Genomic DNA, 13022 nt, shown 5'->3' on the forward strand with positions numbered 1-13022 from the left:
ATGAAAAGGGAGTTCGACCCGCAGGAGAGCTACTGTGTTGCAGAACCACCAAACTCAGAAACACTGGATTTGACCTGTCCTTGGCAAATACAAACCAGAGGAAAAGAACACAGTGCACCAGCAATGCACTGAATAAAATCAGCTACGTATAAATGAAAAAAAATCAGCTTGCTTAAGCTAAAATCCTTGCATGGGATTAAGCTAAACCATAGGCTTTGTAACATAATCTGTGTCAAAGTACACAAGGAGACACATACTAACATAAGGGATGATTGATAGTGTTTGGAAACAATAAATAAAAAAACAAAACTGTACAGCTGCAGTAGTATTTGTCGGTTGATGTAGATTTGTCTCTCTCACGCATGTTGGACTAAACTGTTTTATTTTAAATCACAGATGGATTAAACAGAGAGTAATCTTTGTGCTGGACCACAATGATTCAGAGTAGCTGGAGGGTCAGCATGTGGACCTGTCTTGCTCAGCAGCTGTCGACTGCTGGGTTTACCTGCCTGCTGCAGACCGCTGGAGAAAGGATATGGCTGATTTAATCTATCAGTATTGTATCTGAGGGTCATCTGGCCACAGATTACCAGCAACCCCTCCAGAATTATGCAAACCTCTATAAATCAGTGAGGCAGACTCATAACCATGATCTTCAATTATTGTCATTCAGTCTTCATAATCATGGCCTATACCAAGTTACCCAACATCATCAGCATTAGAGCAAAACAAATAAAGCGTAGGAACACATTATGTTTAATAGGAATATCTGATTCATCCAGACAGACGTTTTATGAGATCAGCGGTCGGCAGATAAAAACAGCACAATAATCCACTGATCTCAAGGTTTATTCCACCAGTACTAAAGCTACTGATGTAACACTCACCCTCCAATGGAGTCTGGCAAGTACATCAGCTGGTTTTCATCCACTTTCAGTGCAGTCAGTTTCTTCAGGGAGCCTGAACAAAGAGAAAAAGCAGAAAATAGAAAGATCACTTTAGAGAGAAGCATACAACAGCTCAGAGCAGTTATTGATTATCACTTGCTGTTGCACCACAAACAGGAATATCCATTACAGCGGCTAATTACATTCAATCATACTGTCATCGATAATAATAGGTTTAGTAGTAATCAACTCTGATATTGACCAACGGGTGCATTTGGTCTCAACTGATATTATTAGTCTGGTTTTAACTTGTAAAAACACTGTTTGGTCAAAGGGACTAAATAATCCTTCAAATCACATGGATTTTTAGGACATTGTTTTTGTCAGCTTGGTCAGATGCAAATGTAATCCAAGTTTCATTTACTCATTCCCAATTTCCATTTGTCCATGAAGACAAATGAAACTAAAAGGGGAAGGAAAAAAAGAAAGAAGAAGAAGCAGCAGCAGTTAGGAGACACATTCATTTTTCCTTGTGTTTTATAACCATACCTGTGACATAACTGAGCATCAGACGCTACTATACTGTGGACTACTTAAGACTGTACTGTGAGTGGCAAAACATCCAACTGCTTCTTAGTCAGTGAGGATTTTTTATTTATTTATTTTTTTTAAAGAAAGATTTTAAAAGATGTTGCACCTTCAGTGTTATGAAAATGTATTTTAGCTACACGGGAATTAGATCACCACAACACGAAGGCAGGAACGAACCCAGAAATTAAAAATAAATTGGCAGCAGCTAAAAGAAAGTTGAGGTGTTTCATAACGGATTCTGTTAAATTAAGACGTGTCTGTGTATGAGCTGTAATCTTCACCGATAGAGCCAGGAAGCTGTGTGAGGGCGTTGTTGGACAGCAGCAGGTCCTGCAAACTCTCACAGCCACAGATTTGTTCATCCACCATCTCCAAGTTGTTCTTTGACACATCCAAATATACCAGTTGCTTTAGCATCCCCAGCATCTGAACAGGTAAAAGGAGACACAACAAAATGACACTCAGATATCCCATCAGCCATGCTCACATTTAGTTGCATGAACAAACAGACAGCGGGTTAACACAATCCCAGAAACATCCTAAGCAGGCAGGTAAAATAAAATCTTTAGGGTCTGCAGATGCATCCTTGACATGGTATTATCCCGAAGTAGGTCACATCATTGCATTTTTTTACAACTGAAAAAACACGTTTTACATGAAGAAAAACAGTTGCAGTAACTAGTTTGGTTTATGTGCTTGATGAACGTCATTGCTTATAAAAGGCCAGACTGTGATTACAGCTGATGCTGTTGAAATGCTGGCAGCTGAACTAATGCTTTAATTATGACCCAGTTACAAACAAGCTGGTCATTTGGATGAAAAAGAATCTCATGTAACAAATTCTGACCATAAACACATCATTATAAATTAATTATGTTTAACGAAAATAATTGCTTCACAGCTGCAGATTTTTTTCTCGTTACTATTGGGACATCTGCAAACCCAAAAGTCTGTTTTTCTTTTCTGATGAATTTTTTTTAGGCTAACTGTCTTCATCCAGCTAGAGAATCATTTCCAAACTGCAGTAACGTCTCTGCTGGTTTTTCGAGAGCTAAAAGTCTGATCTAAACTGACTGGAGTTCACTCTGATGAAGATTTAAGTGGACACATAGTGTGAAAAATCAAGAGAAATAATCTCAAGATGGTGTTTTAGGGCACAGCAATCACTGAACGAGTACATATAAGAATGACTGTAAATTATACCCCAGGTAAAAATGTCAGTCTGTTCCCGTCCATCCACAGTTCCTTGATTCCAGTCAGCTGCTCCAACACCTCAGGCTGCAGATGTAGAGAGGAGAAAGAAGGTTAAGTGATAGAAATATGTACAGTATGTGAGAGTGTTTGTGTGTGTGTGTGTGTGTGCCTGCTGGGCAGAGATAAGATCGAGAGGTTAACACATAAAGATAAAATTAATTATCAGGCAATTCACTTATTCCACTGAGATGATCTGGTAACTGACACACAGAGATGAGTAATAAGGGCTTTAGATCAAAGGTTGATGTTGATGATTTTTTTTCTATGAAAATTAGGCCCTTCCTGCTTTATACTGACTTATATCGATAAGTCTATACCAATGCCTCCCTTAGAATATATGGATCTACAAAGTCCCTGCCTCTCTATCGCTGCAGCTTGAACACACCAGCTCACCTTTAACTCTGCTCAAACACTGTAAAGCTACTCCATGCTACATAATGGCATATTTCAGCCATACATGTTCGAACTGGAAACTGATTCTGACACAGGAAGCCCCACGCTACATGGTAGCAGGATAGGTTACGAGGTTTGTTATGTGTGAAATCCTGGAAGTCTGAATCCACGTTTTCGAGACTCATCAGTACACTGCAGTTTCAAGGCATAAATGCTCAGCCACTGTGTTTACTGCTTATTTCATTCATGATATGCCTTCCAGCATAAAGCAAAACACCATACGGACATGCTAACAAGGTGAAAAACTAGATTGTCACCAGAGGAGGTCTTTAATGAATGTTTTCATGTACTGGTGAAAACAAATGACTTTCTGTATGAGCGCTTAAAAACAACAGGGCTTTCTTTCCAAACATGAAGGACACGGAGAGGGAACAAATTAAAGAAGGAGGCGGTGGGGTCGACATAACAGAGGTAGAGCCCTGGGCACTGACAGACATACTGACAGATACTCACCACTTCAGTGAACTCATTACTCCCCAGGTCCAACCTCTCCAGCTGTGTGAGCTTCTGCATGCTTCTGTAGACACACAAGGATACAAAAAAAAAAAAAACATAAAAAATCAGTACAGGTTTTAACAACTGGGAAAGCGTGTGCTGGAATTTGAAAATCAATTGAAAAAGCACTGAACTGCTCCCCTGTGATTTGTGGACCATGCGCTTCAAAAAGCAAGCCAAAAGCAACTTCTTTTTCCCCCCTTTGTTAAGATTATCAGTCAATTTTCATGTTATATTTTAAATAGCACACATGCTCTGGCTTTGCTCCTTTCACTGAATAATTTTATGTGGAAATAAATACCATTTAGAACTCAGGCGTGACAGAAATATGCTTTAAATAATGGAAAATGTGACGTATGCTAGCCCTAAGCCTTGCTCCAGAATTTCCTCTCCACATTCAGGTCACAGGCGCGCATTCTCTGCTACACTGTAAACAAGCGGATAAAAACCAGGACTATTCAACGGCTTCCATCGCAGTTTTGACTACATTTAAGTGAGCAGTAATAGAATCAATAATAGAAAAAAATGCAGCTGTAATATATATATATATATGTTTTGTTTTTGTTTTTTTTTAATCAAAATCTGATTATACAACATCTTTCAGGGCATTAAACCCCCAACGACAAAATGTTGAGATCACAAAACCTACAGTTTCCTTCTTCTGAATCAACTTCATTTGCACAAAACAAAGTCAATCTCAAAAAGTGGGAGAAAGACCTACAGGAGTAAAACACAATACACGGCGCACTTGATCTTTTCTCGCCTCGGTTTGAAATGCATCCCTCTGAGCTGCTCAGAAAATTCCCTGGAGTCAAGTGTTTAAGCTGTGCTAGTCTAGCAAGATAAAGAATTGCGATAAACAAATCAACTCTGAGCTAGTTAAATGCGGATTTTGTTTCAAAGTAGTGAAGTTAAATAAAATGATTCCACATTATAACCGAAGCAAGAGACCATGAAAGGAGATGAAATGGAGATGCACTATGGACTGTTTGGGAACACATATGACGACTCTCTCACAGCAGGAACGAACTGTGTTTCCCTAAAACATGAGTGCAGGGATGGAAAGCTGAGGCCCACCGACCACTGTGTTTTGGTTTTCAGGTGCCTCTCGTAAAATAAGAATGTCAGACATACGGCACGAATAATAAATATGATTTAGGTCCTTCTGTGATTTAGTGCAATATGAAAACATTCATTACGTCTGTAAAACTGAGCATTAGCCAGTTTTGTCACACTGTTACATAAAAGTTGGCACCAACACCAGAGACCCCCATGTGAGCTGAAAGGGGTAAGACTGAGCTGTGCTGGCTCATCTAGAAAGTAAATTCACCAGTGCTAGGAAAAAGAAAAAAAAAAAAAACCTGTCTGAGGCTTATGACCCCAAGTTGTGAGGAACACAGCAGCCGTCTTTAAAACACAGAGAAACATTTGGTTTATGCATGTGCTCGGTGTGTGAGAGAAAAGAGGCCGCACTTTTTCTATATGGAAGCCCTGAAAAGACTTCTGCTGCGCCTCTTTGTGCATGCTCACATTTGTTTACATCTCTGAAATGCTTGTGTGTTGCTCTGGCAACCTTCCCGATCATTAGTCCTTTTCTTTGTCAGCGCTCCAGCCTTTAACAGGTCTGGCCTCTGTCACATAAACACAGCGAGAAAAGAGGATCTGCTCTGAGCTCCTGCACTCCACTTCACACAGCGGCAGCCCCGTCAGTCAGAGAAAAATAATTTTAAAAAACAGAAAGCGAGTGAGATAACAAAAAGGAAACCGAGCCAGAGGGAGGAAGGACAAAAAGGCAAGTAGGGAAATGCAGCTTTGCAGAGGAAATGGAAGGACATAAAACGATACAGCAAGCGAAGCATGAAGGAAAGAGAGAGAAGAAACAACTCAAGACAAAAAATAACTTCCCCCACAGTCACCTGGAGCTTTCTCTAATATTTGTGGGACGTTTAGTCTCCCAGTGGCTCTGCTTCCTCCTCAAGCGGTGAAATAACCCTCACCACTGTCTCAGCAGAGGATTATAAAACCTGTCACAGCAAGTGGCCAAGTAAAGGGGGCTCTTATGCAACACAGTGGAATTTAATACTACGGTTAGAGGTGTGGAGAGAGAATCTACAGTAAAAAAGAAACAGAAAAAAAAAAAAACAACAGACAGGAAGGAGGACACAGCAGAGACACTGCAGGGGGTGTAGGAGGAAGGAAACGGCAAGGAAGCAGGTTAAAAAAAAAAGTCTTGACACGCTTCATGACACAAGCATGAATCTCACTGTGACATGGCTCCCTTGTTTTGTAATAAACATGAACGTTCTGTACATCTGATGTTTCGGACATTTGTGAAGTAAACAAACCACCTACTTTGGCAACATCTTTAACTGGTTCTCCCTCAGCTCCAAGATCTGTAGCTTGGCCAACCTGCAACCACGAAAAAGTCAACGTCATTACTGTTTAGTACTTTAAATGATGATGTAGTAATCTTGACAGTCCTACAGGAACGCTGTATGAAATGCTTTTGAAGTTTAGTGGCCATGACTTTCTCATTCGGCTTAACTCCTATTAAACAGCTGTGATGAGCAGCTACATGACAGTTTTTTTTTCTTCTCTTGATTTAACTCAACAAAAAAAAAAAGCACAAGAGGTGTGTTCATAAGCGGAAACAGGAGGATTGGGGCTAACACCCACGTGGGCATCTCACGTCACATGTTTTGTGTAATCAAGAGGCTCAACACTAACTGTTGTGTAAACTACGAACAATAAAAGCCATGACTAATCCTGCTGGTCTGATGAATCGATGAGTTTAGCCTTTGTGTAAAATGAAACATCTTAAAAATCTGTTCAATAGTTGTGATTCAAAATCAGGAAATGAGATAAAAGGAGCACACTAACACAGTCATTTCACATCACATCAATTATTAACAGCTGATAGAATCTAATCATCCGGTTAAACATGTATTTAAGCTGTGTGGTCCTCAAATATGTGTGTACACTATAGATTGATTGCAAAAAGCGCTTAGTGACAATGACAAGTGGGAATTTATTTGATCCATGTCAAAGTACTTCATCACATCAATATCATCACTATAATGTGCAGATGACATAAGCTTGTCTTGTGTCATATTCACTATTTGGTCCACATGGCAACCAGCTCCACTGCAGACTGTACAGTGCACATGAATCCGTCTTCATCTCATCAAGCCAGCATCATTAATTTAATTATGTGACATGTTTTGGCATTTCTGACCTTTACTGCAGGAAGTTAAAGTCCATGTTTTTTGATTTGGAGCCAAGATTTTATTGGATGCTTTTATAAGATTTGAATTCTACAGAAGTTATACACAGTTAATACCAGGGATGGGTGATATAGAACAAAACAATTGTTGTGATAAAATGTTTAATTTCAGTAGATATTGAGCATTTGTAATTATTCTAATAAATATTATGTGTCAAGAGGAGTAGAAGAAAGATTTAATTTGAACCACCATTATCAAGGTAGGACAGACAGTTTATGAGCTGCTCCGGATTTGTTCATGCAATCAAACTTTACATTTCGTTATGTGCTTTCATGGTAATTTTCAACTAATAGATTCATGTAAAACTACTGAATGTTATATGGAGCAATTTTCTTACTGCTACTGATAAAGTGTCAATCACTGATACATGTAGTTATTGTTTTATTGCTAAGGCCTGAATTATACTCACAATCACATACACCTCATGTTATCACAGTCATGTTAGCGTCACGGCTTCACACAACACAAAAATGTAACACCATGGTCAACATCAAAGAGTAGAGCCTGAACGCACAGCAGAGCATTTTTGCAGAAACTGTTTTTTTTCTCATCTGAACTGACCTGCCAAAGCTGGCTGGTAGGAACTCCAGGAAGGCATCGTTCAGGTAGAGCTGCGTCAGACTTAGAAGCTGAGTGAAGCCTTCAGGGAGCCTGATAACACATACAGTACAAGAGCATGAATCACACACAAAGCCTCATAAAACTGCTGCAGTGCCAGACTGCTCAAACTCAGAATCCATGTGCAGCATTAAGCCCAAATGTAGCTAATTAGGACTGAAAAGCTTTTATGTGAGGGTGAGTTATACTTACTTGGAAATGGGATTCACACTGGCTTCTACAATAGCTAGGACTTTGCAATTCTTGATGTTTTCTGGAAACTCCTGGATACCTACAAAAAAAAAAACAACAACAACCCCAAAATTAGCATCAGTGGTTTAGAAATACGATAACTAAACATCTGCATGCTGTATCTCAACTGTTTTATTACCACCGACAGAAAACAAATGTCTCCTGTCCAATGAAGAAGATTGAGGATAACGCGAGGCAGCTTGATGGCGTTTAGTACCAGAAGCTTTGTGAATGTTAAACACAGGTGGATGGTGAGTAGAAGCAGGGAGGCTTTCTGCCTGAATCGTGAGTGCTCGAGCTACATTAAGAGTGGCTCTGCACCTTCCCTCTGTAAACAACCACGGAGAGGAGCACTCTGAGGGACACAATAAAAAAGTAAGAAAGGAAGAGAAAAAAAAAAAGAAGAGCGACAGTCCTCAAGTTCTTACTTCTACAGTGTGTGAACTGCAAGAAAGAGGACGTGACCAAGTCTCAAGGTTTATTTCTACCCACTTTGTTTTGTGTCCAAAACACTTAGCCTGGAGTGCTCTGAGTCGAAGGATAAGCTGCTTTTAATGTAAACATGGCACAAGCAGCTGTGGTTCACGAAAACACCACTACATCCTTCAACATCTGTTTAATCTAGGCCGCTACTGCACTCATTCATTTATATTAGAACCACCTTTTTAACCTTTCTTTATACACGAAAGGGTTTTGCTGAGCAGGCATTCTCTGTTTCTGCTCTGCTTCACTTTGAGGTTGTATGGTGATGACAACCTATCTTAACGGATCTTAACCTGCAGTGTAGCACCTGTCATTTAGTTTACAGAGATTACCATTGCTTTTATGGAGGCACGAAGATGATGTTGGATTGTTGAGGTTAATGTTGCGCTGTGACAGTGTGTTTGATATCTAATTAGTCTTAAAACCTGTGGACATGAAATCCAGACACGTGCACGTGATACGAGCTCACAGAACAGTATCCGTGAGTGGAAAACCATCCTCACGAGGGAGCATTTCTGCTCTGCTTGCACAAATGCGATCCTGAAAGCACGGGGCTATGACAAGCCTGAGTTCAACTGTCCCAGTGCGCTCGCAACGGCTCAACACTCAGTCGCTCTTCAAAATGGCTGAAGACTTTGGAGATGGGACAGTGGCTGATAGCTGTACATCTTTGATTAGTCACTTTCAGCACCCACAGTCTCCGGCCTGTCTCCTAACGTCCGACAGAGGTGGAAGAAGTACTCAGATCTTGTAGTTAAATAAAATCAACAATATCACAGTATGGAAATATGTAATCAACAAATACATTACGATGTATTATTGTTGGAAAGTCCTGCAGTGACGCCTTACTATTAGATAAGGAAACTTCATTGGCCCCAAAGGGGAAATTTAAAAACCATGCAGCAGGAAATATTCAAATCAGCTTCTGTTTTACCAGCGGCAACATAAAAGTGATGAACACATTAATGCATCAATAATTAAAATCCAATAATATAATATACATTATTCAGAAATGGACCATTCTGCATAGGGGCCAATTCATGCTTTCCACGTCCGTTTGCAAAGACTAATAAGCGGACAGCAGACAGGCATGTGCTGGTCTGTAAAGAGGGTTGCATTGCCTCTAATGTCGAACATAGAAAACACAGGGGGCAGCTTTCACAGGATATAGCAGCTAGTTACAGACTGAGCTATAGCAACATTACAGGAGAATTTAGCACTTCCCACTCTGGGCTCCATCAGTGGAAAGCACGTACAAATCAAAGCTCCTCTAGAATCCTGCAGCGACAACTTCAGCTACAACTCTGTTAATGATGAATTATAAAACAGTGTGAGAATCTCCTCATACCAAACAACTGTTTCAAGACCCACTTGTTTTCCCAGCACATGCCCAGTCGGTGCCTTTGTTCTGCAGACAGTTCCCTTGTGGATTTGGGTGGATGACTAAATTTATGCCACAAGTACCCTTGCAAACACAGAAAGCATGAGCAGACCTTGATATGTATTTTTTAATGTATTTGATGCTGATACTTTTACTCAAGTAAAAATCTGACTGCATGCCTTTCACAGAGTATTTGTCCACTGTGGTATTGCTACTTTTACATACTAAAGTCTCAAAAGTGAACTTGACAAGCAAGCTTGTGTTGAGAAGTTACGAGCATGTAGTGATGATTTAGCTCACGTTCATTGCAGCCCTGTGCTTCCAGGATAACGTATATGAATGTGGAGCAGAAATACTCCCTCGAGAGGATGGGTTTTTTTTTTTCCCTTAAGATACTATTCTGTGCACGTGTCCTGTTTTCATGTGCATGGATTGCAGACTAACTAAACACCATAGTTTGAATCAAAACCCTTTCTAAAGAATATGCAACAGAATGTTAACAACACTGAAATCACCTTCATGATTCTATGTGCAGCTGGTTACTGGAACAGAAAACTGTCAGACAACTTTTCTCTACAGCTGTTTGCTGTTCCAAACATCAGACTAGAACAGCACTGACAGAAGAAGGTTTTCATTAAACAGGCATTATTCCTTAAAGCAATAAAATACTGTCACTTCCTACTCTATAAAACTGCTGACAAGACACTTTTAGTTGAGCACCTTGCACACAAAATGTGTGAGAACCAGCAACGGCTCTTCATTTGCAGGAGTTGTTCTGTTTTATCCCTGCTGCTATGCTGTGCTATGGAGATAGCGTGTAAGATATTGCAGGTCTGGGCTTGTTTACTTTATCCATCACATCAGAGGATTTGAGGCATGCAGTTCTGTGACGTAACATGTGGTAAGTGAAACATTCAGTGGCATTTTACCTGAGAATATCACTGAAGAAATCTGAATATGGTATTAATTATGAAACTGTCTGGTAATTTTTTTTCCTCAAAATGTCAACAGCAGTCGTGACAACTGGGGCAGTTACACATTTGAACTTCACAGTTCACTGAAGCGCTAGCTGCGGTCAGTTTTCAGACTTTAGCAACTTGATCTGATACCACAGTTTTATATGACTCATTTAATGTGCCCTTCAAAACAGACATCGAACCTAAGTAACATTTCTTAGGAAAGGATTAAGACAAAATCACAAAGAAAAAGTCATTTTGCTTACTGTTTTTGCTGACATCAAGCTCCCTGAGATTGATGAGGTTTGCGATCGCTGCCGGCAACACTGTTAGGTCATTATCTGGCATGCTCAGTCGGTTGAGTAACTGGCAGTTAAACAGTTGCTGGCAGAGAGAGACAAACACAGTAAGTTAAACAGCAAGTTAATTTACAGTCGTGTAAGGTTGACATATCATATATAGTGTAATGTTAGATGTTGAAGTGTCCTGATTTTATAAAATGTTGAACGGCGTTATCCTAAAGCTTTTAGAAACAAAGCAGTGGGCATTAAAAGTTTCTATACGTCTCTATGTGTGCCTTACTTTAGGCAGCTCCTCGATCTGGTTGGCATCGAGGTAGAGTTCCTGCAGGGTCTTCTCAAAGCTAAAGATCTCCTTAGGAACAGTCTCCAGGCTGCAGTGGGAGTAGTCCAGCGATGTTACCGTCTCCTCCTCGCCCCGCAAGCAGCGGCACGGCACCAGGCGAACAAACAAGCTCCGCTTGGACATCCTTAGGCACTGGAGAGGGAAAACAGAGAGATATGTAAAGGGAGTAGAGTATTGGGAGGCCAGAAGGAGGTAGACATATGATATAGGTGTTTGGATTCTGTTTCTTTTTTTTTTTCCATTCCTCCTATGTAACACATATTTAATGTTTGTAATACAGTGCAATAATGAACACCAATTTAAACACACACAAACTCGTTTTTAAATGTCTCTTCATAGGACAGATCAATTTAAGATATCAGTGTCTAAAACACATGTACAGAAATGGTTTAAGCTCTGTTTGGACAAAAATGATAAACTCACACATTTAATTTGAATTGAACAGGTGAAAATAAAACATGACTAAGCGGTCATCTGTGGAGATTTAAAAGGACACATGACCCAGTACGTCACCTTAGTGTGGGAGAGCCCAATACAGTAGGAATGGGATCTGAGTCAACCGTTGTGACAAGTCCTTTATATGCGTGCATTGAGAAATCCCTCAGGCCATTCAATAAAAGGGAAATCCCAATGTTTACCAACTTGGGGCTTATTCTGTTTATGTCCAACAGCATTATTAGTCATGACAAGATTTTACTTGTCAGCTCAAATTGTTGTTGAGATTTGTGAAGCACAGACCACAGATGGAGGAGGAGTAGTGGCTAATTGCTCGACACCTGCAATTCAGTTTCTTTTAACAGGTTGACATCTGATAAATTCAAATTTCCTGGAAGGCGGTAGGAGGGCTCCCGTCTTGCCCTGATCAACACTGCTCTTCCCTTAGTCTGCATTTCATATCTCCAGTGTGGTGAGAAAACTGTCATAAAGAACAAAAATACACAAAGTTGAGTAATACTACCGTTTCCCTTTAATATCGCAACTCTCATTTTTGGGAACTACATTTATAAATAAATAGGCAATTCAGAAACTGGTCTGAAGGACACCGTGGTGTCCCAGCAGCATCAGCAGATTTATAACAGCTCTGTAGTGCAGAGACACTTCTGTAGAAGGACCTCTCAAAACAGCCGTGAGCTGCATCACCTACAGTAAATCCCATTAAATTTTCCAAGGTATTGCGCTGCCAGTGTGTTCTCAAATATGTGTGTTCTCAAACAGCTGATCAGTGACAATGAGTCACCACTCAGTGAATCAATACTTACTAAAAAACAGACAGATGATTTGTACTTTCTTTTTAAGTTTTTACCCAATATTCCAGAGAATGTCAACATTATTTTTCTTGTGGGAGAAAAACCTGTTTTCAGATTCTAACATTCCCATAGGTGTGCAAAATGAGTAGCTGTTCAACACTATGGGTTTGCTGCATCCCCATTTGGGTTGTAGCTGAGGATAAAAATGCACAAGGAAAAAAATCTAGGCCATGAATCAGCCATTATCTTGGAAATCCATGTCCTTGACTAGTTTTATCCAAAACTCTCTCCGCAGCAAAAAGAAGAGATGCAAGAGCCAGAAAATCTCTTCAGGCCTCATTCTGGATGGGAAGAGATTATAAAGTGAAAGGGAATAGAGTTGTAAACTGCTGTAGGCATGTGTACGAGTACGTATGTGTACATTTTGAGAGTCTCAGGTTAACAGAGGTTTTCACCAAGTACAGTACACACTATGGAATGTGCCCTGGTCAACAGAG

General features: G+C 40.1%; 1 protein-coding gene across 3 annotated transcripts in view; it reads right to left on the reverse strand.

Moving 5' to 3' along the window:
- Window positions 1-13022, reverse strand: part of erbin (erbb2 interacting protein) — a 57859-nt gene that overhangs the window by 19067 nt on the left and 25770 nt on the right. For all 3 annotated transcript variants that reach the window (XM_008276143.1, XM_008276144.1, XM_008276142.1), the window contains exons 3-11: window positions 11216-11410; window positions 10900-11017; window positions 7775-7853; window positions 7526-7615; window positions 6033-6089; window positions 3639-3702; window positions 2682-2756; window positions 1760-1904; window positions 888-960 (exon numbers count right to left, since the gene is read on the reverse strand). In XM_008276143.1, the coding sequence (XP_008274365.1) occupies window positions 888-960; window positions 1760-1904; window positions 2682-2756; window positions 3639-3702; window positions 6033-6089; window positions 7526-7615; window positions 7775-7853; window positions 10900-11017; window positions 11216-11401 (887 nt within the window). In that variant the 5' untranslated portion in view covers window positions 11402-11410. The remainder of the gene's footprint in view (window positions 1-887; window positions 961-1759; window positions 1905-2681; window positions 2757-3638; window positions 3703-6032; window positions 6090-7525; window positions 7616-7774; window positions 7854-10899; window positions 11018-11215; window positions 11411-13022) is intronic.

Source organism: Stegastes partitus, unplaced genomic scaffold (assembly GCF_000690725.1).
Source record: "Stegastes partitus isolate 25-593 unplaced genomic scaffold, Stegastes_partitus-1.0.2 Scaffold66, whole genome shotgun sequence".
Classification (NCBI taxonomy): Eukaryota; Metazoa; Chordata; class Actinopteri; family Pomacentridae; genus Stegastes; species Stegastes partitus.